Here is a 26,562-nt window from a genome sequence, read left to right as displayed (position 1 = left end):
TGGTGGGGAGAGCAGCGTTTGTGACAGGAGCGCAGACGACTTCCCGGGAACGATGAATGAGACTGGTGACAGGTGAGGGATAGCTGGCCGGTGACGGCCAGGCCGGGATGGGGTGGGACTGAGGGCGGGGTGTAACCGCGACGTCCGGCGGAAACCACCACGCACAGACACGTCGCCGCCTCCCTCCGCGTCCCCACCTGACGTTCTCAGCACTCGGGCCGACACAATACGACGGACATACCGGGGGCGCCGGGCCGGGGGTCGCGGCACCTCTCATTGTGCGAACGGAACCATTGAGCCGTGACGGGACCCGGCCGGAGCTAATCCCCCGGGTCGTCGGTCGGTCTCGGGGGACCAGGACCGGGGACCAGGACCGGGGACCAGGACCGGCGGAGGGACCGGCGGACAGACTGCCGCGCGCCGGCCGTCACGGGCCGTTGATCAGAGCGTGGGCACGCAATCGGAGCGGCGCTCAGTGGGGACGCATACTATACCTGCGGAGGGCGACCGGTGTCACTGGGGATCTCACAGGCACCGGGGACAGCAGGTGGTCCCTGGGAGGGGAACGGCAGGGCAGTCCCCGCCGGCTGAGGGTACAGACACTTTGTCGCCCCGACCGGAGATTTTCTCAGGTCTCAGGAATGTTTTACGGTACCAATGGTCATCAAGGGAGGGGTCGTGCTGTCAAGTATCGTAGGGGAAATTGGTATGCGATCCGGCCGGGGTGTGTGTGGGTTTCGATGTGGATCATTTATATTGGAGGGAAACTCATTACCTGGACTTTTTCGACTTCATAGTGAATGCTACGTTCCATTTACTAGCTTTGCGAAGTGATAGGTAAGCGCTTTAAACCAACCCCGATTGTATGGGTACACGAGTGGAGTGGGATAGGATATTAATTCACAGCCACACCACTTGTGAGCGTTTCAAACTCTTGAACCTCTAAATGTGCCCTGCGCCCATTAGGTATAGGTGTACGAATGGACAATTAACATTCCGTAACTTTATTCACGGCGTTAGCTAATAGGTGTCGTGACGTTAACATTACGATATTTGCAATGCAGACATTTTCACTGCTATGCAGCTCCTATAACAAATAAACAAACGCTTCATTACAATCCCAGTCACAACAAGCGGGCTTGACCACAGGCTATGGAGCATAAGTTATCCTCTCAGATGCTGGTAGCCTAAGGAGAGTACCTGGGATCGTGGGAGTCAGGCCGGGGCTGACCTTCAATAGGTCGCAGAACATAACGTGTTGACTGTCCACCAGCGCCCACAATAATTGATGGCCATTCATAGAGACACGTCTATGACATGGTGTTCATGTCACGCTCATCATTGATCCGTCACTACGTAGCCCGTCCCGCAGTGTCAATCCGTCCCACAGAATGACGTGGGAACGGGGTGCAGTGTTCGCAGGACGTTAGCGGGATCTCTACAGCGTTTGTTACTAACTCCATGACAGCTCTGCCCCCCTCTCTGCCCCTCTCTCTCTCCCTCCCCCTCTCTCTCTCTCCCTCTCTCTCTCTCTCTCTCTCTCTTCTCTCTCTCTCTCTCTCTCTCTCTCTCTCTCTCTCTCTCTCTCTCTCTCTCTCTCTGCCCCCCTCTCTCTCTCCCTCTCCCCCCCCTCTCTCTCTCTCTCTCTCTCTCTCTCTCTCTCTCTCTCTCCTCTCGAGCGAACTGTCTCACCTCGCCGGCTGTTACCCACCCAGTTCATTCAGTCCCTTTTTGCACCATTGCAATGCAGTGCAAGTTATTTGGGCACGAACTTAACCGCGAACTCACGGGACCAGCACGGACTCAGGGTGTTACAACCAATGCGCCACGTCATAACAGTACCGTGACGTCACAATGACGTCATAAGCAACGTGATGATCAAGGGACATTGCTCAATGACCAATACTCAGTAAATACAGCTATGCTTCCGGCAGCGCGTCGTCCCATGACCGCCACCCCGTCTCCCCTCCCCACCGATCCCAGGCTGGCTCGTCGCTTAGTCCCAGACGGCACCATTTAAATGTGTGTATGTCATGTACCGAGCCGGCTGAATGCACATAATCCTAACGACGGCACGGCAGGCGCCATTTACGGTCGTGCCAGTGGGGGAGGAGAGGGAAGGGTGGGAGGAGACGGGGTGCAGTTATAGGCACGGGCTAATGACGGTGGCTCTCCGTGGCGGAGGGGCTGCGCAGGAATGAGACCAGGCTCGGTGTGGATGCTCACTTATGCATAGAGTGGATGGTGCGAAATTGACATTGATCACCGCGTGGTGCTAGGCTGGTGCTGTGTGTGTGGGGGTCCATAAGTCCCACACATTAGACTAAGCCGTCGTTAGTGGGTAACGAATATGTTCAGAGTGCACCAGCTCTTTTACCGTATTTATCCGCGGTACCTAAATAGCGTGACGACTATTAATGATTCTCATTTGCTCATTCCCTCCCCGGTTCCCACGTACCCGACCTTTCACTGCGTGGGACCTTTTCTTCACAGTTCACACAGGCCTGGCGATTCACCTACCACCATGCATCTTCCTCTGCTCTGACTCCCCTTTCATCATGCTTCTCCCTCCTTCGTATCTCCCCTCCTCCACCCCTCCTCCTCCGCTGGTGGACCTCCCGGCGGCCGGGTGGGCGGGCGGCGGCGCCGAATGGCCGTCAGTCGCCGATTACGGCCCGCTGATGTCTTCATCGGGTGTCGGCCAGTGCCGGCGGCGGCGGCATCAACCGGTGAGCTGACGACCGGTGCCGCCATCAGCGGCAATAACCGTGACCGGGCGGCGCAGCGGCCACCGGCGCGGCTGCAGCCGACCCGACCGTTCTCTCTCTCTCTCTCTCTCTCTCTCTCTCTCTCTCTCTCTCTCTCTCTCTCTCTCTCTCTCTCTCTCTCTCTCTCTCTCTCTCTCTCTCTCTCTCTCTCTCTCTCTCTCTCTCTCTCTCTCCCTCTCTCTCTCGCTCTCTCTTTTTTTTTCTCTCTCTCACTCACTCACTCACTCACTCACTCACTCACTCACTCACTCACTCACTCACTCACTCACTCTCTCTCTCTCTCTCTCTCTCTCTCTCTCTCTCTCTCTCTCTCTCTCTCTCTCTCTCTCTCTCTCTCTCTCTCTCTCTCTCCTTTTTCTGCGTGGCCATCATCAAAATTCCTTGCGAAGCGGGCGCCTATTGTGCGTGTAGTTTTTACGCGAGGAATGCGGCGAACCGAACGATGACGCTATGTAGGTATGCGTCCTCATCTTGGAATGCCGGCGGATGTTTCACATTTGACGACGAAACGGAACCCGTTCCGACAGATTTGTGACGCGTCCAGTTCGTGTAACGGTTACATCAGTCCAGTTTTAGTCAGCCGGGGATGCTCAGAGTCCAGCTCGACGGTACTTAGGTGGTTGCATACAGCATAAGGAATGGTGGCCACTAATTAATCGGCCACTGCACATAAACCCGGGATTTCCATAGTGTGTGCTGTACTGAGTGCCACCGAGGCTAGGTAGGTAAATGACCGCAACACGTAATGGGCACGGCCATTCCCGCAGGTTTTCTTTTTTATTCAGTATCGTATTGAAAGATTCGCTAGTCGCTGAAGCTAACCACACAGGCTGGCAACCGCTGGTAGTCCGTTGACATACCAACCACATGTAAATGAGGCCCGGTGCCAACCGCGGTGGTGCTAGTCCCGATCACAACTTGCATACCACGGCTCGGGAATATGTAGTATTTGGTGTTTTCCGCCGGCGGCCCGTGTCGCACGGAGGATCCAGCCGCGCTGACACGCTGGTCAGGGGGGGGGGGGGGCAGTGCCGGTCACCGGCTGAAGCCACTTGTGGCTGATATTGTATCTCGGATAGTGAACATACGAGCATGTAACTGTTTAACTTGTTTGTTTTTGTTTTGTTGGGTTAGGCCCTTTCGGTCCAATGAGACCATTTCAGAGCCGGGAGGATGATAGGATATAGGGGGAGACATTGGTCGGGTCTGGGCAGGCACCCTAGTGAATCGCCGGGGCTGAGCCCGTCCAGAGGACAGGCCACCCAGCCCCAAGGCACTCACTGCACCCGGCTACGGGGTGCGCTCCCTCGGGAGCAGCGGTGCCGCTCCAAGGGAGCAGCCCGCATGAGATAAAGTTGCCTGTCCAGCCCGGAGAGGGGTTGCGGCGTGGAGGAGAAGGATTTCAGTATCCTGAGGATAGAAGCACGGAACGGTGGGGACTGTTTAACTACGGCGGTCCCTCCATAGCACGTAGTTTGGTAGAGTCCAGTACAGGGATTTGGAGGGACACAGCTTATCAGCTTCCTGTGCTGAAGATTACTCGAGTACATACAGCTTCTTATTTTTATTTTACACTCTTGTTGTTTAGGTATCTCTAGCACATGTGAATACTCGACTGTTAAAATGTCAGGTAAACACTTTTGCAGGATTCATGGTAGTTCTATAGCCTTGGTACGGTCTCCAGTCTTCTGCCATCTAGCGGCCGATATCACAACGCCAACTCCGGTTTCCATCACCAGATGTCAAGCCAGTACACTACGGCAGGTAGAAAGGGGCTGTATTTCCTATTCGGCCTCGGGACGCGAAACCAAACACGCCACACGCCAAGGCGAGCACATACAGACTGCTAAGAACACATGACTGGCGCGGAGGTCAAATGATGCAACGCTGAGATGCTGACATGCACAGTAACCGAACAATGACTCCTGTTCCCCGTAACGGCAAACATAACGGGAAAAGGTGGACTTTACAACTGACCCGTGCATGAAACAAAAGGCCATGGCAGTGCTGTGTTGTACAACGGTAAAACATATTAAAACTACACATTGGCATCATTTTGAGGTCAATTCTCATGTTTCTTTGAACCCATGGCGTTCAGGTTTCACCCGAAGCAGCCGACTGACTAGTTCGGCCGACGGGAGTTGAACCGGTGGGTGTTCACTGTGATGCCATAGACTTCTGGACGGGTCGGTGGTCGGCTCTGGCGTGGGATTCTGTCTCAGCAGAGTCCCGGCAGTGCCGCACGACTCGGTACATCGATACAGAGCGCTTCGCGAAGCTAGGGTGGCAGCTCGAACTCGGTCTGACCGCAGAGACGGAACGCGAGGCGGCGGCGGCGGGGTGCGATCACATCATAATTCATAAGATGGCAACGAATGAACATTGAACCAGTTGTCTCAATGGAAATGGGTGACACATGATGAGATGAGGAAGTAGGTGGAAATGAGCGAAAATGAGCAATGAGTGGAATGAGTGGCATGGAGATGGAGTGACGCGAAACAAGCAAACGACATAAAAAATTACAGGCGTAATGTGCATTGTGCCAAAACTGCTGGAACGTATACAACATCGCATGCAATGGTAAAACTCGGCAAATGACCGGTGTAAAGACTAAAAGCTCATCCAGATGACATCAAAACCTCGCAAGCAGTTACACATAACCAAAGTAAGACTCCACGCTAAAAAAATCGTCCCCAAAGTTGATAAAACCCCACCTATGAAAAATTACCGTGAATCCGAGAGGCACACTTGGGACGGGGGGGGGGACTGACAGTCCCGACGGCACAACCACCTGCCGTGGCAGCTGACCGCCCAACACATGAGAGCAGTCACGTTCGTTACAAACACTACGTCCTATAATCTACGTCGCATTACAAGAGCTAAGTATTGCACTCGACTGGCAGTGGCCGGCTGAAATTGGTCGCTTTGGTTGCAGGAGCGGTGGCGGCAGGAACTTTAGCTTCAAGGCGCGGTCGCCAGATGTCAGTGGAAGCCGAGGTTACGACGAGCTGGGGGCGTCTGTGTCGCGGCGCGCCGGCCAGGTGAGGGGGCGGGCACCCGCAGACGTGGGGACCTGGAAAAGAGATAGTCTGATAAGAATGGCTGCAGTCGCCATCTCCCTACATATGTTTTCATCCGTGGACATTATAGCTAAAAAAAGACAGCAGCAATAGAGATCGGACAGCAAAGGCAGCAACGGTGCAACAAGAGCACACGTCACGCCTAAGCACGCCTTCTCAAGTCTATCGCCATAACACCCTTCTTCCCCTCCTGTCAATCACCTTCCCCATCCACCGTCCACTGACCTCGGGCTGACGGTGCGTGACCTGCCGGGCGCGGTGACCACCAGTCTCGGCGACCGGCCCAGTCGGGACGGGGTCAGCAGGACGCTGGAGCCGCGCAGTCGGTCAACCGCAGAGTCCAGCCGGCGGGACTCAGAGTCCAGCGCCGCGCCGTCCAGACCTGGAGAGAGGAGAGGGGGAAGGGGTCAGTTGTGGTGGAAGGAGGTACATAGAATGTCTCATGTGATTGTTAGCCCCCGTGCGGTAGGGATTTCGATTCGCCGGACAGTCTTTTACTGAATACATTAGGTAGTAGCTAGGTGTACCATTGCCTGTCTCCGCCCAGCAGCTTCCCTCCCCCTGGCTGTCTCAGTTGTTGTTGTTGTTCTCCCCGGGTCGGCTCACGGTCGACCGTAGCCCAAAGGCTCTTGGTGACTGAGGTAGCCGCGGCTCAAGGCCGCCACGGCCCCGCCGTCCCGAAGCTGCGTAGGGTCCGGTCTAATATTGCCGAGTAGTCGGAGCCTCGCTGTCTCAGTCGAGCTGTCCCCCTCCCCCCCCCCCCCTAGCCCACCTTCGTTGGCGCTGACGTTCCTGAGGCTCTCGTCGAGCGAGGAGCGGATCTCCCGGATCTCCTCTCCGGCCCGCGTGCTGCGCAGGATATACTGCTGCCGGGTGCGGATCTCCTGCGACAGCTGCTCCTTCAGGGTCCGGATCTGACAGAGGGAGGGTCAGAGTCACAGTGGGTGACATGGTAGCTACCGCTCGGGTTAGAGGGACAAATGTTGTGTGGTAAGAACGCATGAGGTTTGCGTAATAACCCGAGACGAGGCCGAGCTAACGGGTGAACAGACTGTGCATGATGCTTCAATGGCGGGCGGGCGGGCGTGTAAATATGGTTGCCTAACTGAACTACAAAAGAAATTGAGACCCACCTGTTGCTCCAGGCCGACTATCCGCTGTTTGTAGTTGCGCTCTTTGGCCTGCATCGTCTTCTCGAGCTGGACATAGCGGGCCCTCAGCTGGTCCAACTCCAACTGGGACTCCTGTGGTAGCGGTGTCAGTTATGGTTAGCATTCAAATTCGAAAACCAGATTCACGCTCATGTTGATCAACAATGACAATTGAATTTATTGCAATTCACTTCAATTTCCTTCCTATACTCGCTTTTCATTTCACACACCTTGAACTGTACCAAATGGCCTTTGTCGCCAAGGCGTCCTAAACCTATACCATCATCAGCTGCAACTTGAACTGAAATCTCACAGGCATCCCCACCCACATCCCGACTAACCCTGCCGAGCTGTCCGTGCGCCGCCTGGGTGCCGCGCTGGGCCAGCTGCAGCTGCAGCTGGTGCAGCTGCTGCTCGAGCGAGCTGCACTGGCGCTGCAGCTGCTGGTTCTCCTGTTCGACCGCCGACAGGGAGCGGTCCAGCGCCGTCCGCTCCAGGGTCGACTTGGTGGCCGTCTCGTCCGCGCGGAGACGCTCCCGCTCCACCTGTGGAACAGAGAGGAGAGGTGATTGCCGGGCAGCAATGGTAACAATGGACATTCCGCTCTACTCGGAGACGGGAGGCGGACTGGGGGCGCTGAAAGACGCTCCACCCTGTTCGGGACCGTCACTGGACAGTAGATGGACGATTAGTAACGACGCTGTCGTATTTCCATTATCTGTAGCAACAAGCACATTCTTAGAATTCCAGCATGCATTCAAGGCTGAAAGTTGTCTTCATTTTTTCAAGCTAACGCCATACGCCACCCTAAGGAGACAACAGGCGCGTCCCCGGCCTCGGTACTTTACCTTGTCGAGCGTTTTCATGAGGGCGGCTCGGTCCTTCTCCAGCTGCACCTGGGATCGCTCCAGGTCCTTCTTCTCCACCTCAATCTGGGACAGTTTGCGCTGGAACAGATGATCGTGGGAATGTGACCAAGACCGAGTCAATGCTTGATACGCACGCCTCGGTGAGTCAAGGGCACATCAGCTTATCAGCTCAATGATGCTGGCCTGATACAATGATATGGTCTGTAAATTGGCTTTCGTGATCGGATACAACCACTGAAACCACGGTCGGCTGTTTGGTCAGATCTCTCGTCTTTCTCCTGAGTGACACGCCATTTATTACCTGGAGTACGGCGAGTTTGTCGGTGAGCTCGGTTTTGTCCGTCTCTAGGCGCCTGATACGCTCCAGGAGCTCCTGCTCCCGACCGGAACGCTGCTCCAGACCCTGGTCGAGCCGAGGACGCGACAAATCCGTCATCCAGAGCGGCAAAGAACCACGGACATTGACGGTTCGGTGTCATGTGAGAAAATCGGAACCATAGCGCCAGGTTGAAGCATCTAATGCCAATGCTTAGAGCACAGGCAGTCGCATCGCTCACACAGTTTATAACCCGATCACCTCCGACCAGCAATATGCGCCGTCAACTTTCATCCCGCTACTCTCCGCTCCAATCCGCCTAACCCCTCTTCCTTCCCCCTTCTCTCCCTCCTCACCTGCTGGCTGGTCTTGACCTGCAGCTCGAGCTGGGAGCGCGAGAGCCGCTCCTGCGCCAGCTCCCTCTGCGTGTCGCCGCTCCGCTCCACCAGCTGCTCGTTGTGCCGCTTCAGCTCTGTGACGGTCTGCTGGACGGTCGAGAGACGCTCCTCGGCCGCCGCCCGCTCCTGCTCGGCCAGCTGCTGCTGCCGCTGGGTCTGCGGGACGGTGCGGGGCAGGTGACGCAACGCACTTGGGGGAGTTGATGGGGTGATGGCTTTGGACTTTGGAGGCGAAATTTAGGCATGAAACACGAAGTACACCGCAAGACAGCAAGCAAATGTTGTTTCGAGCGTTGACATCGAACAGAAGAGCGACTTTATTCCGATAATGCCACGATGAATCGTCATTATACCCACGAGATAAGCTACCTCATTGAGTCTGCTGAGCATATTCTCCGTCTTCCCCTCTACAGCTTTTCCTGTCCCTCACTCCCTACAGCTGGTCCCCGTGTCCCTCACCTGTTGCAGCTGATCCTGCAGGTGGGCCGTCTGCGCGCCGGCCTCTGCCAGCTGAGTAGACAGCTGCGCCACACGGTCCTCGCTCTCCGCGTGGCCCGTGTCGGCGGCGGCCGCCCTCCGCTGCAGCCGGTCCACCGTCAGACGCAGGTGGGCGCACCGCTCCTCACATGAGGTGACAGACTTGTGCGCCTCCTCCAGGCGAGACTGCAGGCTCTGGAGGTTAGCGGGGGACGGGGGGTTACTGGTGTCGGTGGTGGTACGAATAGAGGAAATAGCAGTGCTGAGGAAAGGAAGCTCAATAGCAAATCATGGTGAATATAAAGTAGTTCGTATCTTCATATCACCAAAAAAAAGCATGACTGAGTAGCTAAATAAATATATATTCGGGATACTTGATACATTATTATCGCAAAGCCTTCTCCACTTCACTTCAACTAGTCAGCACCTAAGCAACTCACTCGCCATCCTCACTAGTCACCACCCCTCCCACCCGCGCCCCACACACTCCTCCCTCTCACTCTTACCTCGATCTCGGCGTCTCTGTCGTGCACCAGCTGTCTGGCCCTCATCAGATCCCCCTCCAGTCCGCGACGGGCCGTCTCCAGCTGTGCAGCGCGCGCCTCCTGCTGCTCCAGGGAGTGGCGCAGCTGACGGCGCTCCTCGTCCACCGACGACTCCTGACGACGCAGGGTGCCCAGCTTCTCCTGGAACCGCGGCGGAGGGGGCAGCGAAGGTCAGTCACGACGAGCGATGAGGTGACATATCGGAGGCATAGTGTTTTGTAGTATCAGCGGCTCAGTCGCGCCCATCCCGGTGTCCCCCGGTGTCTTATTTGGTCGTACCTCCAGCACCTCCTTCTCCATCTGCAGTTTGGTGTTGGTCGTCTCGAGCCGGCCGAGCCGCTCCTGCAGCGTGCGCGTCTCGCGCTCTCGCTTCTTGTTCGCCTCCTCCTGGAGCAGAAAATGTGGAACAAATCATGGCGTGATACGACTTTGCAGCTATTGAAGTACTACCAAATTTCGGCGCCTCATCAAATTAATAGTGAGCCAATGACCCAGACTGCAGCGATGCTGAACGTGCCTCCAGACCAAGCCCAGACCGATAACCTGCATTCTGCTCCCCCCGCCCTGACTGTCATCTGACCTCACCCCAACCTGTGAACTACCCCCGACCACTTCCTGACCTGCGCCCCCGCCTGGCTCCTGGTGTCGGCCAGCTGTGCGTCCAGGAAGCGTTTCTCGGTCTGCAGGCCGGCCAGCTGCTGCTGACACGTCTCCAGCTTCTGACGGGTCTCGCGGTGGGTGGCTCTGAGCTCCTCCAGCTCCGACTCGACAGACTGAGCCTGGGACTGCGCCTCGTCCTGACGACACGGCGCGGCGGTTCGTGAGAGGCGAGTGGATAGAGTGCGTGAGGGATAAAATGAAAATTGTATGGAGGGTAGATGGGTAAAAAGTCAGAAAGTATCTAGGGAACAATTGATAACAGCTGAGGTTAGCGAGTGAGAGAATGACACGGCGCGGTGCAGAGTAACTTACCCGCTGTCTCTCTATCCTGTTGACCTGCTGCATGAGATCCTTCAGGCCCTGTCGGACAAACTCCGGGTCCACGTCCACAGCGTTCGGCGGCCCGCCGGCCACTGATTCCAGGACGGCACTGCGCTCCGAGTCGAGCACGTCACCTGGAGCGTGACACATAGGTCAGAACATCAGAACAGAACAGGTCATCGAGGGGTGGGTGGAGAGGACAACGGCGGACATGACGAGGTTACGACGGGTTTAATGGTCGGACAGTCGGAAAGACTAGGCTGCCTTTTGTTACTGTGGGAGCGGTTAACATCAGACAATTATACGAAGTGCGTTGCGCGGATGTAAAACAATTATGTCTGTTGAGCTGAATATTTACTATTGATCGCGCTCGGTAATCAACTCGCCGTCTCTCTTGGGTACCTTGTGAGGCAGGCAAGTTTAGTTCAGCGTGACGACTTACCCCGAGCTCGAGCAGTGGCCTGTCGGTTCGCCCGATCTTCCATGCCAACAATGAGCGACTCCAACTCCTCAAGGGTACCGAATGAGCCGGTGCTTTCTACGTCGTAACGAAAACATATTGAAAGTAGATGAATACGAATTCTTAGCACAGGCGATCGTCCAATGCGGCATAAATGACACTAAGCGAATGCCTGTTCATTGGGCATCGTATATAAATATAAAGAGACTATCGAACGACTAAGAACAACCACAAGACGCATACCAGGACAAAAGCCATGCAACAACAAACAGTAGCTCCATTGCTAAATAACTGAAAAAAATCCGTCTCCTAATGTTAGCGATGACTTACGAGATAGGTAATTTCATGCTAGACTCAAAACCTCCGTCTAAATTTGCGCGATGTTTCGCAAAAAAAAAAATTCTTCCTGACACAGACACATGCGCGGCCCCAATAACGCAAGTCCTCCCATCCTTTTGCCCCGAGACTGACCGAGGTCACCCGACTCTCCACTGACCACTCACCCAGGCCCCCCTCTGACCTCTGACCCAGGTCAACCCCTCACACCGATCTCCTACCCAGCTGGTCACCCGGTTCACTGACCTCTGATTCATACTACTCCCTCTCCACTCATATCCAAACTACCGCACCCGCTCTACTGACCTGTCATCTGACTCAGGCCCGACCCCATCCACTAACCTCTGGCTGAAGTCAGTCCCGTCCTCCTGCCGGCCGGACTGGGCGGTCGCCACTGGCCTCCCCCACCGCCGTCCAGCCGGATCCCAGCCACCCGGCGCAGCGAGGAGTACATCGACGTCAACTTGTGCTCCATGTCGCTCCGTACCGACTCCAAACGGGAGACCTGACCCTCCAGAGCCTCCACCCGGCCCTCGGAGGATAGTAACTTCAGCTGGGGACGGACAAGAGAGCAGAGGTAACTGGAGCACAAACGAAATAGCGAGGCTCGATTTATTTCATCTGTCTCGTCTTTCCCTTCCTCAGAACAGTCAACTCCTTCTCCTCCACGCCTCCACCCCCTGTTCGGGGATGAACGGGCACCTTTTTCTCATGCGGCTAGCTCCACACCAGGAACAGGCCTGTAGCCGGGTGCGGTGACCGTTAGGGGCAGGGTGGTCTGTCCACTGGACGAGCTCAGCCCCGACGGGTCACCAGGGTACCCGCCCAGCCCAATGTCTCCCCCTAAGTTCTATCATCCTTTTGGCTCTGCAATGGTCGCATTAGACCGAAATAGCCTAACTCACCAAAACCAACAATCGAATTATCTTATAATTCATCCAAATTCCCTACTGACCCACAGAAAGCTATCTTTGTCCACCACATATCCACCACGCGCCCTACCTTGAGGTCGGCGGCCTCCTGGCTGGCGGCGCTCAGTCGAATCTCCAGGTTCTTTTTGTCGTCCTCCAGCCGGTGAGTGGCGGCGCGCGTCTCCTCCAGGGCGCCGCTGAGGTCCCGCTCCCTCCAACGCCAGCGGTCCTGGTGCTCCGTCAGCCGCCGCTCGCAGTCTGCCAGCTCCCGCTGCAGACCGTCCCGCGCCGACTCCGTCTCACGCAGCTGTGAGACGAGTGAAGGAGACACGGAGATGGTTAGAGGAGGGCGTGCTACGGTCGTGGTTGAGAGAATCCTTAATCCTTAATCCTCTATTGCTTTCGTGTACGGTGGTTTGAAGACGTCTCACAGACATTTCGTTTGATGTGAATAATCATGTATAAACCGGCGTTAATGTCATTTAGATGTGTTTTAGCGCATCGCTCTTTCCTTTCTCCTTTTAATCGCGTTAGACTTAATTGAACCTTTCATTGATCGTAATTCAACCCGCTAAGCCTCCCTCTAACCTGATTTTTGGCGGTGTTCAGCTCTGTCTTCTGCGCCTCGCTGACGTCCTGCTGGCGCGCCAGCCGCTGCTGCAGCTCGGCCAGCTCCGTCTGACGGTCCTGCAGCTGCAGCTCCAGCTGCTTGCCCTGGCGGCGCAGCTCCTGCAGCTCCCGGCCCGCCTCCTGCCGCGTGCGCTCCAGGTCCCGCACCTGGATCCGCAGCTCCTGAGACTCCTGGGCGGACGACTCCTTGGCGGCGTCCAGAACTGGAGGCAGAGAGCGTGTTGTCACATACCTAGTCAAATGGCTCATATTTAACAGAAAGGATACTCAGTTCAAGTCTCTCATTAAGCATCAGGCGACGTTTCTACTCACTGGCGATTTTCTGTCCGGCCTCGTCGAGTGACCGTTTCAGCTCGCCTTTGTCGGCCTCGAGGCGTTTGATTTTGTCGCGCAGGTCGGCGTTGCTGCTCTGTAGGGTGGTCACCTCATGTTCAGCCTCCTGGAGCGCGCGCTTCGTGTCCGAGAGTGAGCGGGAGCACTCGTCATGGCGCGACTCGGCTGCGGGAGACGGCGCAGGAATGTAAGAGAAATATCACTAGAAAATGGTATAAGCTACTTAAACATCTCAACTCTTCACGATCACAAGAGGTGAGCCTTGCACATGCACAGCTAATGCCAGGAACACATTTTTGTTAGCGCTGTTTCGCTGTACAACCACCGTTCCCCTGTCGTTCGTACCATCCTTGAGTTTCCGGTTGAGTTCACTGAGCTCCTTCTCGAGCCGGTCGCGGTGCTCCTCGGTGACCTTGAGTTTGACCTTGAGCTGACTGAGGGTCGAGTCGGTGACGTCGCGGAGCCGCTGGGCGTCCAGCACCTGGTTCGACAGCGACGTCACCTCCTTCTCGTGCGCGATCCTGGAGAAGAGGAAAGAGATGAGCTCTGTCATCAGGAGCCAGCGTAAACCGAGCTATGTATCGTAAGCCTATGCAGAAGTGACCATTGAGACAGTCGATTTGCCGTGCCGAAGGTGCTGATAGATGTTTTGTTCTTGCGGTATACCTATTCTTACACTATGTAAGGGAGCTGGAAACATATTCCGAGATTTCGTGACTTGTATGCGTCACGACTTTATTGTCGAAGGTATTGAAGTAAACTTATAGCGAATGCGTCGATTAAAGGGAAAAGTATTTAGTTCCAATGCAACTATAATGGTCGCAAAAATATAACGGTCCATCGGTCATCCCCGTCCCCCCATGAAGGCGATCCGTACATCCGTCCCTCGGTCCTCCATATGAAGCACTCACTCCTTGTCCTCGATCTGTGAGCGTAGTCGGGCCACTTCCGTGTGCAGCGCGCCCAGGTTGGAGCGGGACATCTCTCCGTGAGAGGAGGCCTCGCTCTTCAGCCGGTCCAGCTCCGTCCGGCACTGGTCCAGCTCACGCTGGGACTGCTGGAGACGGTCCAGCACCGCCTGCTGCTCCTGCTGGGCTGCGGAGCGGACAGGGGAAATACATCATACCGACTGCCATTTCTAATTGAGCGAGGGAACTGTATTACTGTAACTCAGTGCACACAAATATTCATCTTGGCACCACAAACACACATGACCATTACCTGAGCAGACGTGCTCTCCTGGGCTCTTGCTGCCGTTTGCGGAATTCTTCCATCACCCAATCGTTACCTAACACTCGTTCCATCTCCGCTCATCGCCTATTGCCTCATGTATCGCCCGTCCAATCTCCGCCCGCTACCTATGTATCGCCCGTCCGATTCTCCGCTGGTTACCTAGTGTGAGCGCCTGCTGTTTGGCCTCCTCGGCGGCCAGTAGCTGCTGCTCTCCGGAGCGGAGCTGCTTCTCCAGCTCCCGGTGCAGCGTCTGCAGCTGCTGCTCCTTCTGCGCCAGCAGGCCGTCCTGCTCCAGCGTCCAGGTCTGTACCGACTTCTGCAGACGCGTCTCCAGCTGGCGCACCGCCTCGTCCTGACGGCAGCAGAGCGGTGGATGGCAGTCGGGGGGAGCGGTGTGAGTAACGTGTATGACTATATGATATGGCCTTGGTATCATCAGCTATAAATGACAAGCTACTACCACATATTAATTCCTAGAGAGCATGCCACAGAAAGTTGGTATACCTTACCGACACTTCTGAGACAGGCTTGCCGTCCAAGTTGTCCGCTATCCACATGCATTATCCAGATCCAAGTGTGTCCCTTCCTCCCGTTGTAAACGTAACTGCTGTTCAGTAATCAGGCCCGCACCTTTTCCTTGGCCAGCCGAGCCACCTCCTCGTCGTGACCCTGCCGGAGGTCGGAGAGCACGCGCGCCTGCTCCGTCTTGGTCTCCTCCAGGCGCCGCTTGAAGTCGGCCACCGACTCACGCAGCCGCTCTGCAGACGATTTCGGGAGTGTTGAACAAGTGGTGATGACAGTCATCTACAGCGAAGGGATATTGTGGCAGATGTTTTTTCTTCGATAAATGAGTTATAAAACGGAAAAACTCGTCGAGGTTGTATTAATTTATCTGTCGTATTTATTCAGCCCCGATAGGTCTTGGGCTGTGTTGTCTTGCTGCGTCGCGCCCATAAATGTACGACGATCCGATCCTGCGTTTCGGAAGCAGATCCCCCGACACCTCTACCATCACTCAGACCCACCTGTGACCCGCTGGGTGTAGCTCATCTCACCTCCCTCCTGGTCCATGTCCTTGCGCGTGAGGTTCAGCTTGTTCTGCAGCTCCTCCCTCCGCACCGTCAACTGCCGGTTGTCCTTTTGCAGCTGCCGTTTGGCCGCCTCGGCTGCCTCCAGCGCCGTCCGACTCTCGAACAGCTGCATCTGGGGACGGCGGTCGAAACAAGCGAGCGGAGAGTTAAAATGCATTATACAATTACAAGCGTTAGGTAAGTGTTGGAACTAAGTAGACATATCGAGAAATTATCAAACACTTCGCAAACAGGAGAGCCAACTGTATTGTATTGTAATTCATATCCTGAGTCTCACACGCACATTTCAGAGGTTTAAAGGCCCCGTAAGGCCGTCCAAATATTGCCTTGGCCGACGGTATTTCACGTCGTCCAGGCGGGGTATTGGGTAAAGTTTTCAACTAGCAATAACAGCACCTCGGATAAACCTCATTGGTTACTGTATCGCCACTGCGCAAAGATAACCTAATAACCAAAAATGGCCTGACTAGTATGTTGGTACTGGTGAAAACCATGTTAGTTTCATCACAACATTCACTCTTTCAACCCATGCATAGAATCCACACGACTACGTTTTGTTTTGACTAGAGAACTTGACAAATTACCCCCACTATAGCCTTATCTGTATGGGGAGACTTCAACGCTGCCGGACGGTAACTCGTAATATGCTTTGCAATCTGACACCAATGTGATGCGCGCCACCTAGCAGATGCAGAATGAACTAGAAATGTGCACCAATGAAAACCATGACGTCACCATTACCATTGGTCGTAAACCTAGCGCAATGATTGGATAACAAGGTAACTATCACCACTGAAGGCGCTGATCCGAAGCGCTACGAACGTGTGGGTGGAAGATTTAGGCGCCAGACACAGGACGATGGGAACATGCAACTCCAAGACACAGAACACACTGGGTACGACGAGCGAGAGTTATAGACCAGCAAATTTCTAGAGGCGGCGCAGAACACACATTGACATGAGGATGGGATGGGAACACTCTGCTTACCTCGGCGTGTTGTTTCTCTGCTCGAAGTGCGGCCAGCACCTCGCGGAGACTGGCGTGCTCCTTCTGCAGTGCTGTGTGTCGCGCCTGGAACGGAATGGTCAGAGTGAGAACAACCGGTCAGTGGTCACAGCTGCCATTTAATCAAAGAACATAGTTCTAACTAAAATGCGTGAAGAACAAGCTGTAATCGCAATATCACCACACAGGCACGTGTCCCTTTCTCCAACATGCATCTCCCCCTCTCTCTCTCTCTCTCTCTCTCTCTCTCTCTCTCTCTCTCTCTCTCTCTCTCTTCCCTCCCTCCCTCTCTCTCTCTCTTCCCTCCCTCCCTCTCTCTCTCTCTCTCCCTCCTCCCTGACTGACCTGCAGGTCTCCAGACGCTTTGGCCAGCGTCTCTCTCTCCGAGGCCGTCCGGTTCATCTCCGCCTTGGCGCGCTCGTAGTCCAGTCGCGTGCGGGACAGTTCCTCCTGGAGTGCGGCCCGCTGCCTCTCGGAGGTGGCCAGGCGGGACTCGAGCTCGGCCTGGTCAGCGACCAGTTCCGATACCTGGTCCTCCAGCTGAGGGGTGGAGGAGGGAATAACAGTGTCAGAAACCGGAGGAAGGTGAAACAAACAAGATGGAGTTGAAAGTGTAAGTAGACTCGGGCGGTGTTTCAGACTATAGTAAATCGGAGACGAGCACAGAAGGACTACTTTGCAGCTGTTCCTTCTCCCTCCCCATTCTGTGTCGCGGTCCCGTCCCCTCACCTCCCCTTCTATCTCTATGCAACTGAGTGCCTGCCGTCTCCCTCTGGGCTCTCTACCTCTGTCCCTTCCCCTTACCCTTTCCCTCTGCGTCTCTATCCCGTCTTTCTCATTTTTTTCCATCTGCATCTCTGGCTCAGTGAGTGTCCCCCCCCCCCCTCTCTCTCTCTCTCTCTCTCTCTCTCTCTCTCTCTCTCTCTCTCTCTCTCTCTCCCTCTCTGTCTCTGTCCCGCCCTTTTCTCACCTTCTCCCTCTCCCTCTCGGTCTCAGTGAGTGTCTCCTGCAGCCCGAGCCTCTCGGTGGCCGACAGCTGACCCTCCTGCTCGAGCCGCAGCAGCTCGTCTTTGAGGGCGGTCAGTTCAGCCTCCAGCTCCGCCCGCTCTGACTGCAACACCGCCCGCTCGGCCGCCAGCTGAGGGAGGGTGGATGGTCAGAGGAGGGTCGAAATTGAGTGGGCTGAAGGAAATGATGGAAAGAAATATGGCTGAAGCTCCAAGCCATGACAGGTCTGTGCCAATCAATTGATGGCTGAGATATATTGTCCCTTGCCTTAAAAATGCAATGGTGGCGTTGTACGCATCGTATATCGAACTTCTGCCGGGTGTCATTTTTACATAATTGAACAATGACGGCAGGGCTCAAGACACTGAGTTTGAATACTAAACGGATCATATCAGCGCGCTCGGTCCCACAGCGAGCACTGCAGCTTTTTCGCCGGCCTCTCTCACTAACCTGTTGAACCATTTGGTTCAGGTCCATCTTGTCCACGCCGAGGCCCTCGTTGAGGTTCTGTATTTTCAGCAGGGCGTCCCGCAGCGCTGCCTCGTCGGTCTTCAGTCGGGCCACCTGAGTCTCCAGCTCGCCTGGATGGCAGTTTATTATCTGGGTGAGTCTCACTAGGACTACCGATCATGTGTTGGGAAGAAATATACAAGATGATGCCCAGGTTTGAAAGTTGACTTGAAGTATCACGTCTTGGTAGCATTACCATGAAAAGTGTAAGTTCAAAAATTAACGACACACCAGTGTCATCATGGATTGCATCCACACTTTTAGCTACATCTTTTCTGTATTTTCTCCCCGTTATCCAGCTCTTTATGTTCTTTCCTCCCTTGTCCTCTCACCTTTCTCCAGCTCCGTTTTCCTGCGCGCGTCGTCCAGCTCTGTGTTACTCTGTGCCAGCACCTCCAGCTCGAGCCGAGCCGAGTGAAGCTCCTCCTTCAGGGAGACGACCGACTGGCGCAGCTGGCCGGCGCGGGTATCCCGCTCCGACAGCTGGCCCTGGCTGTCCGCGCACAGGGCAGGTTAGAGGTCATATTAAAGGGTCAGAGGGTCAAGCATCAATTAGCAGAGGCGTTTCGCGTCGGATGTCATGGACGCATAATGATCCCACTGTTGACGCACCTCGTGAACACTGAACACCAAGTCACACGCTCATACGAATCCCAACGAAGAGTCGACTGACGGGGAATCATAAGGTCACGTGTCACAGGTCGCCATTAGCCGATCTAAACACGCCGAGTCTCACCATTCGTCCAGCTGGGCCTTGAGCCGCTCCATCTCGGCGCTGAGGTAGAGCTTGTCGCCCTCCAGCGCGTCCTTCTGCTTCTGCAGCTCGGTGAAACTGGCCTGCAGCGTGTCCGCCTCCCCGTTCAGCGCCTCCACCTGCCGGGACGGCAAAGGCGTCAGCTTCCGTAGAAGCGAATGAACATGATAATCGTCTGATGCGTGGTTACGATTAACGGGTAAAGGTCCGGATGTTGGGCGTGTACTGGGATGCCTTTTTTAAGATCACGGTTTGATTATTTTGAGCAGATAGATTCGCTTGATTTCTGTCAACACTATTCACAGAAGATGCAGCATTGCCACTGCGCGAAAGAAATTTAGGTATTGCAACCAACAAAATCACGTTGTGCAGTCAGTCAAATACTTAAAAGTCGACTTCGCTTTCCTCCCTCATCAGCTGCGCGTTTTGTATGCCCTGTCTGTACCAATCACCTGAGCGTTCAGCGCTGTCCTGGCCCGCTCCAGCTGCTCCCTCTCGGCGGCGGCCGTCTCCAGCTGCAGCCGGCGCCGCTCCAGCTCGCGGCGCGCCGCCTCCCGCTGCTGCTCCGTCTCCTGCAGCTGGTCGCGCGCCTCCTGCAGCTGCCGCTCCAGCTGCTGCAGCTGCTCGTCGGACGTCTCACAGCGCCGCCGCAGCTGCGACAGCTGCTCGCCGCTGGCCGTCAGCTTCACCTGCGGCGGCGGGAGCGGTTACAGACGGACTCAGACGGGATTCGTGTAACCCAGAACAACGCAAGGCGCTACAGGTCAATGAATCAGAGTATAAAGCTCAGCAACGCTCTCCTGGCCTGGCAAGGCATGGATGCAATGGGCAAGCACTGGGGATAAAATGAATGATACTGATCATTTGTTGCTGTTCGCAAGCTCAAGGCAGCCCTCAGGATAACCGGAGCCATTCCGCCTCGCGGATACTCCGCCACTGCCGCCGGTCCTCTCTTAGCGACTACATCTGTTGTATGCCCACAACCAGTGTGCTTGGCGTGCGGCACTAGGGAGAGTATTGTGATGTGGACTACGGAGTTTGGGCCAGGGCCAGGAGTGACGTCATGCCCGCCATTTGGGCGCAGTTGCAGTTCGCTCCGCATCCGCTAGGTGGCGCGCGTCGCATTGGTGTCAGATTGCAAAGCTTATTGCGAGCTACCGTCCGGCAGCGTTGAAGTCTCCCCATACCGATAACGTTATAGTGGGGGTAATGTGTCAAGTTCTGTAATCAAAACAAAACATAGTCGTGTGGATTCTACGCATGGGTTGAGAGAGTGAATGTTGCGATGAAACTAACATGGTTTTCACCAGTTCCAACATACTAGTCAGGCCATTTTTGGTTATTTAGTTATCTTTGCGCAGTGGCGATACAGTAACCAATGAGGTTTATCCGAGGTGCTGTTATTGCTAGTTGAAAACTTTACCCAATACCCCGCCTGGACGACGTGAAATACCGTCGGCCAAGGCAATGTTTGGATGGCCTCACGAGGCCTATTCAGATACAATTGAATGGTGGAAAAAACTGAAGTGAAGCTCCGATGGTAGTAGCCTGGAACATCGCACTATACATTGGAATCGCTGGGAGCTCACACACATAGATATTGCGGGTTCCCAAGGAACTTTTCACAGATTTCCCAGCCTCCCCCAACGTGCCGTTTTTATCCTAGTACACTCAATTCTTCCAACTTCCAAATACGCCCTACACACGTGCAGCATACCAGACGACCCCTTGGCGACACCTTGGCTCAATCCCCCTCCATTCTCCACCCACCTGCAGTTCGTGGGTCTGCAGCTGCCTCTTGTTGAGCACCGCCTGGACGGCAGTCACTGCGCTGTCGGCCATCGTAACGGCAGGAGCCGGCGAGCCGGGCCGCGGCGGTCGGCCGGGAGTCCTGGGGACAGACAGTGCGCGGCCGTGAATAACTACACACATGTCGTCTGACTGACAGCGGTGGGAGGGTGGTATTGAGAGACGGCGGGTCGAGTTGAAGTGACAAACAGTGAATTTTCTCCAGATTCCGCGGGGTTGTAACTATTCGCTGACGATATTGGTCCGACTAAAGTTATGCAAGATAATGTCCTTCAAAGCATAGTCAAACGGTCGTCCTCATCTTTATTAAACGCAACGATATTATAGTCCATCCCACATGTAAATAACATCGTTCTATGAGTTACTCGAGTACCAGCCTCTGATGCTTCAAGATGGAATAAGCCCGATGTCCGCAGTTGTGCAATTACGACGCATTACATTAATGTAGTAACCGTGTCGAGGTCGGTCATTGGTCTCACCGTAAACACAGCGCGGGTTCAATGCCATGTGCGTGTCGCAATGGCCGGCCAGCCACTGTGTTATGTCAACAGACCACCGCACAAACACAAGTGATCGGCGCACACGGGTCAGACCGGGAGAGATTTGTGTGGACAAATCCCGAGATCGCTCGTCCGAGATCGTTAGGCCACAGGGGGAGAAATGGGACCGGTGATGGTGGGTCGATTCACTTCAATGTGTTTGGCTAGTGAGCTAAAATACATTAACAGGTGGAAGCATTTCGCAAAACGGGTGATGTTTGATCATGTTTTTAAGTTTGATTGAAGAGCTTCGTCTGTGCAGTATTTCGTTGGACGTTTCCCTTGCCCATATATCCTCTTTAACCTCTATCTCTCTCCCTCCCCTCCCTCTCTCTCTCACCTGACCACGGCGGACGCCTGCACGGTGACCGGCAGGGCGGCGTCCCTCTCGGCCTCCTCCTCCATCCCTCTCTCCCTCCCCTCCCTCTCCCTCACCTGATCACGGCGGACGCCTGCACGGTGACCGGCAGGGCGGCGTCCCTCTCTGCCTCCTCCATCTCTCTCCCTCCATCCTCCCTCACCTGACCACGGCTGACGCCTGCACTGTGACCGGCAGGGCGGCGTCCCTCTCTGCCTCCTCGGCGGGCCGCTCGGCGTCCTCTACCACCAGCTGGGCCACCTGACGGACGGCGGCGGAGAGCAGCTCGTGCTCCTCGGCCAGCTGCTGACGCGAGGTGAGACGGCGAGCCTGCTCGGCGGCGTCCAGCTCCTGACAGTGAGGGATACGCATGAGGGTCAGGCACAGCAGAAACCCCTGTAACCCACCAAACTCGTGACCGCATAGTCACAGGTCACATAAATCTCAGAAACACCAGCGGAAGCACAGCAGCAGTGAATTCCTGCTGGTCAGATCACGTCGTATGGTGAGGCCGTTTCGAATGCATCCAGGGACAACTGAACTGTTCCGAAGTTATCATTAAGTCGACATATCTGCTAGGTTGTGAGGCAAATAAGTGAATGCAGATCGATGGGATGTTTTCGTTAGATCGCGGTCACTCCCGACACAGACCAGCCGGGCAGGCAAATAACGGCCAAACCGACATCAAACACGCATGTTAACAGTGTCGGTGCCCTCTGATGAAGAAACAAGCCGCTTGTTATTTATGTAAAACACCAGTTATACAGACATGCAGAAAAAACGTACCAGTGAGTTGATGGTCTTCTTTAGAGAAACGATCTCCTGTTCCTTTTCGGTGCGGTTTTCGCGGAAGGCCTCAACCTGTTGGGAGTGATGAACAAATTAAACAATAAACCGCCGTTGGAAATTCATATCAACACAACAGCTTTCGTGTGGAGCGCAAATGTATAAGGATTAGGTATATTTATTACCTACTCATACCTATATGGGAACGCCAAGAGCCGTACCGAACTGATGTTACGAAGTTTTGAATGCTGAACCCAACGTTGGTAAAGGTCCTCGAATCTGCCGGACTACATGCAGCTCATAACAACGATGGTGAATCCGGCAGTGACCGAATTTCCTTCCACACCTTACCTGCATAGTCAGATCTCTGATCTTGTTCTCCAGTTCTCGTTTCTTGTTCCTGAAGTCAGTTTGCTGTTTCTGCATCTCCTCCAGCCTCTCCAGCACGTTCACACTGGTCACAGAGACGATCGCCGTCTGGGGAGTGAGCAAGTGGGTACATAGTTCAATCCGCGGGAGAAGAAGACAAGAGAGGCGGGTCGGACCGGGGGCCGAAGGGCCAGGAAGCTAGTGGTTGGCACACGGCCTCAAGGGTCAGACATGCTCACTGCGGCTCTAATTGCCCCCCCCCCCTAAAAGCCCCTCAAATCAGTGACATTGTATACCTACACTCGTACATACAAGGAAGTACATTCGAGTGAGGAAGCACTGCAAAAGACGTTAACGAGATCACTTCTGCGTACCGTGGCTTGACAGGACTGAAGATCAAGCCACTGACAAATGTAAACGGTAGGTTCGGGGCAGCGAAACTCGTTAGTGCGTGATTGACAGACGAAACCTTGGCGATTCGACAAGCACTGAGTGCACAAGTACGATGATATGTAAAACGACTTAATGTAGATTCAGTCTGCCCACAGGCACATATATTTTTTAGGCTGAAAAGGTACAGACCTAAACGACGAGGTAGAATAGTCCGCTACACGATAGTCCCTAACACAATCACTGCCAACACCTTAGAGTTAGTCATTGTTAAAAACTGCGTCTAAGTCAACACACGTTAAGGTTTGCCACCTGATAGTGCACTTGAACAGAAAGGCATCACGGAAATGTCACGAGGACACTGTATCAAGGCTGACCAGAGATATTCGCAATGGCACTTAAGTGGCAAAAACGGACTGTGAAAGACGACAGCGCAGAAGAGACTGATATCAAAGATTCAATATTACTTGCGTACATCGCGCAATATTTGCTCGTAGCGTATGAGGCGAGATATGCTCTGTATGCCCAAGGAGAAAAAGAGGATACCGTTTCTGGTCGGTGAAGGCACTCTGCGCTATTTTAACCCTCGCCGGCCGAGGGGGGGGGGGGCGGGTGCCGCCCCCCCATAGGGTTTTTTCGCGATAGCTCCGAACACGCTGGCGATAGAGAGCTGAAACTTGGCATACCTGACCTTTGATCCAAGCCGGATCTTTTGACACCAACCGCATTTTCGGGTCAGGTCAGGTCACTGACCTATGACGTCATAAGTGAACCTCTGCACGGTCTTCAGATGTCGCAACTTCGCAACGCCCTCACTGCCAGAGGAGATGTCACAGGGAAATGAAACTTGCAGGATCTAGTATCCATTATGAGTCCCACAACTTGTATATCTCGGATTTTTCCTAAAGGTCATATGAGGTCAGGTCATTTTCGTGACCTCACCATTATAAGTCAATGGGGAAAAATTCAAACTGCTATTCTGGCGCCGGGAACGATCTCCAACTATCTCGAGCACACAGAATCGTGATTTGATGCACTCCTTGCAAGGTTAGATGCGTCACTTTTGCAATGTTGACCTTGCGTGATGTCATTTATGACGTCATCAAGGTCATATTAGTTTTTCGTCAATAACTCTTGATCAAATTGAGCTAGCGAGTCGGGAAAGCCACCAATGGACTCAGGAAGACCTGCCGAATCGAATGATATGCGACATGACCTCTTTCGACCAACTTCGTGACCTGGGGGTGCTGACCTGACCTTGACCTGAGGTCAACACCCCAAGTTGACCTGACCCGGACAAAAAGTATATCATTCGACGCGCCTGAGCGAGACGAACACGATGCTGCCAAAATCGGCGCGCTGCGGCCGTTTTTTGCGAAGTTATTCACCAAAAACTGAACCGTACCTTGGGGCACTTGACCTGACCTCAGAGGTCACCGGTTGACCTAGGACCTTAAAATCGGATACCAATCTCTGCGTCTCGTAACGGCGCACACGCTCGTTTTTTCCGCGACGCGCTAGCTCCACCAGGGGCGAAACGGCGAGGGGGGGGGTCGTACCCGCCCCCCCCCCCCCCCCCCTCGGCCGGCGCGTATGTAGAAAACCAATAGGTCCGGCGAGGGTTAAGTAATTGTTATTACAGCGCAACGAGTTCTTAAAACATCGAGGTGACAGGGCATGTAAGGAATAGCAGAAACTCTCCGGTATAACTGTCATTAGCCTGAAACTGATACGTCTCCAAACACATGCCAAATTTTAAAGGGAAACTAACCTCTGCAGCCGGAGTGGCCGCCGCTGCCGGCTCTCCGCCAGCCGCTGCCGTCGCTACCGCTACCGCAGGCAGGGCGGGCGGGGTGACCATGGCACAGGCGTCAGCAGCTCGGCGCGCGGTGCGGGTCACCTCGGCGCCGACCCGGCCCAGGTCCCGCTCGGTACTGAGTCGGAGGTCGCCGAACTGCCGGCGCAGAGCCACCACCTCCTTCCAGAGCCGCAGCAGCCGGCCGTGCTCGGCGGTGTAGTACTCGGTGAACGTCTGCGGAGGAGAGGGAAGATGAGGGGATGGAAAGAGTGGTGGTAGGGGAACAGCGGCTAGCAAGAGTATGGAGCTCCGGCGGACTTGTTTTGAAACAATATAGTCTTTGATATGTTATATAGTATATACATTACTGGTTTTGATTGCGCAATTTGATTTAATTGAGTTGATCGCTAGACAAAGTTGAGACATCTGGTTTTCGTCGCATCAATATCCGAAATTCAAATAGATGAAAACTTAAGGGTTTAAAAAAGAATCAGCAAAATAAGCTCTGCACGTCAACAGTAGCCTAACAGAACGACGTTCCGGCACCAGACGCTATCCACCGACTTCAATGATGTAAATACAGATATTACGCCAGTTGGGAGCACAACCTGCAAAACCAGGCCGAGGCAAGGGACAAAAGGGGTGGCTAAGCCAGCAGAATCGCCGCACACACGATAGCATACGAGGAATAAAAATAAAAAGGCGTTACGAGCCACAGAAAACAATCTCTAGATCGCTCTGTCGATCTTTGGCACCCAAAAACCAGTCAGAGTTGGCACATTTGCGGTGAAAATAGTGTCCATCGTCTCAGGTGGTCTTATCTTCATGTCAGTAACTCAGTCTCGAGAAGTCATCGTTGACACCAAATCACACACTGAGTGTTTACAATGCCCCGGTGGCTGCGGCAAAAACCTGAGAGGAAACACCCACCACACGCCTCTATTCCCGGCGCTATCCGACCTCAGTGCACACCCACCACGAAACAAAAACGGGCGAAAGAACACGTGAAATTAGGACCATAGCCAGCGAAAATAGCCTGAACGGTTCCAAGAATCATTTTGTTCCTTTCATTGGTAGCCAGTTTATCTTACTCTCCAACGGAACCACTAGTTTTTCCGTTTCGCAAACTGTTCATCCCTCCAATATCCCCTTCAGGCCTTCATCTTCTCAACAGTTTCCCTCTATGCCTCTGCCTTTTGAGCCGTCCTCTCCATCCTCTCTCCCCCCTCTCTGACCTGCTCCTCCTGCCTCCAGCCGGCCTCCTTGGTCTCCAGCTCCTCCCCTCCTCCCTCTCTCCTTCTCTGACCCGTTCCTCCTGCCTCCAGCCGGCCTCCTTGGTCTCCCCCCTCCTCCCTCTCTCCCTCCCCTCCCCCTCTGACCTGTTCCTCCTGCCTCCAGCCGGCCCCATTGGTCTCCCCCTCTCTCCCTCCCTTTCCCTCCTCTACCCCTCTGACCTGCTCCTCCTGCCCCCAGTCGGCCCCATTGGTCTCCCCCTCTCTCCCTCCCTTCCCCCACTCTGACCTGTTCCTCCTGCCTCCAGCCGATTTCCTTGGTCTCCCTCCCCTCCTCCCTCCTCTCTCCTCTGACCTGTTCCTCCTGCCTCCAGCCGGCCTCCTTGGTCTCCAGCTCCTCCCCTCCCCTCCCCTCCTCCCTCTCT

At 54.6% G+C, this 26,562-nt stretch overlaps 1 protein-coding gene, 1 long non-coding RNA gene and 2 other non-coding genes across 6 annotated transcripts in view; 2 read left to right on the top strand and 2 right to left on the bottom strand.

The window, feature by feature from the left end:
- Window positions 1-4,528: 4,528 nt before the first annotated feature.
- Window positions 4,529-26,562, bottom strand: part of LOC122369253 (rootletin-like) — a 58,648-nt gene continuing 36,614 nt past the window's right edge. For all 3 annotated transcript variants that reach the window (XM_043343850.1, XM_043343851.1, XM_043343852.1), the window contains 35 exons: window positions 24,879-25,139; window positions 22,700-22,825; window positions 22,349-22,423; window positions 21,726-21,913; window positions 20,627-20,747; window positions 19,309-19,545; window positions 18,839-18,975; window positions 18,435-18,595; window positions 18,043-18,173; window positions 17,555-17,722; window positions 16,930-17,124; window positions 16,567-16,650; window positions 15,544-15,691; window positions 15,119-15,246; window positions 14,648-14,840; window positions 14,167-14,350; window positions 13,601-13,776; window positions 13,235-13,420; window positions 12,881-13,125; window positions 12,384-12,599; window positions 11,724-11,934; window positions 11,028-11,123; window positions 10,577-10,719; window positions 10,225-10,401; window positions 9,884-9,991; window positions 9,566-9,745; window positions 9,042-9,254; window positions 8,541-8,738; window positions 8,170-8,271; window positions 7,848-7,946; window positions 7,341-7,544; window positions 6,982-7,092; window positions 6,621-6,762; window positions 6,074-6,230; window positions 4,529-5,841 (listed from right to left, as the gene is read on the bottom strand). In XM_043343850.1, coding sequence (XP_043199785.1) covers window positions 5,751-5,841; window positions 6,074-6,230; window positions 6,621-6,762; window positions 6,982-7,092; window positions 7,341-7,544; window positions 7,848-7,946; window positions 8,170-8,271; window positions 8,541-8,738; window positions 9,042-9,254; window positions 9,566-9,745; window positions 9,884-9,991; window positions 10,225-10,401; window positions 10,577-10,719; window positions 11,028-11,123; window positions 11,724-11,934; window positions 12,384-12,599; window positions 12,881-13,125; window positions 13,235-13,420; window positions 13,601-13,776; window positions 14,167-14,350; window positions 14,648-14,840; window positions 15,119-15,246; window positions 15,544-15,691; window positions 16,567-16,650; window positions 16,930-17,124; window positions 17,555-17,722; window positions 18,043-18,173; window positions 18,435-18,595; window positions 18,839-18,975; window positions 19,309-19,545; window positions 20,627-20,747; window positions 21,726-21,913; window positions 22,349-22,423; window positions 22,700-22,825; window positions 24,879-25,139 — 5,592 coding nt within the window. In that variant the 3' untranslated portion in view covers window positions 4,529-5,750. The remainder of the gene's footprint in view (window positions 5,842-6,073; window positions 6,231-6,620; window positions 6,763-6,981; window positions 7,093-7,340; window positions 7,545-7,847; window positions 7,947-8,169; window positions 8,272-8,540; window positions 8,739-9,041; window positions 9,255-9,565; window positions 9,746-9,883; window positions 9,992-10,224; window positions 10,402-10,576; window positions 10,720-11,027; window positions 11,124-11,723; window positions 11,935-12,383; window positions 12,600-12,880; window positions 13,126-13,234; window positions 13,421-13,600; window positions 13,777-14,166; window positions 14,351-14,647; window positions 14,841-15,118; window positions 15,247-15,543; window positions 15,692-16,566; window positions 16,651-16,929; window positions 17,125-17,554; window positions 17,723-18,042; window positions 18,174-18,434; window positions 18,596-18,838; window positions 18,976-19,308; window positions 19,546-20,626; window positions 20,748-21,725; window positions 21,914-22,348; window positions 22,424-22,699; window positions 22,826-24,878; window positions 25,140-26,562) is intronic.
- On the top strand, window positions 5,703-22,345 carry LOC122369255. Its single transcript, XR_006254381.1, has 2 exons — window positions 5,703-5,809; window positions 21,761-22,345. It is a non-coding gene; the product is annotated as an uncharacterized LOC122369255 (long non-coding RNA).
- Window positions 15,880-16,020, bottom strand: LOC122369259. Its single transcript, XR_006254382.1, has one exon. It is a non-coding gene; the product is annotated as a U4 spliceosomal RNA (small nuclear RNA).
- On the top strand, window positions 20,206-20,346 carry LOC122369260. The gene has a single exon (XR_006254383.1). It is a non-coding gene; the product is annotated as a U4 spliceosomal RNA (small nuclear RNA).

This window comes from Amphibalanus amphitrite, unplaced genomic scaffold (genome assembly GCF_019059575.1).
Source record: "Amphibalanus amphitrite isolate SeventyFive unplaced genomic scaffold, NRLGWU_Aamphi_draft 001020F_arrow, whole genome shotgun sequence".
In the NCBI taxonomy this organism is placed as follows: Eukaryota; Metazoa; Arthropoda; class Thecostraca; order Balanomorpha; family Balanidae; genus Amphibalanus; species Amphibalanus amphitrite.
The sequence above is the reverse complement of the archived record's forward strand: the minus strand, read 5'-3'. Positions and strand labels throughout refer to the sequence as shown.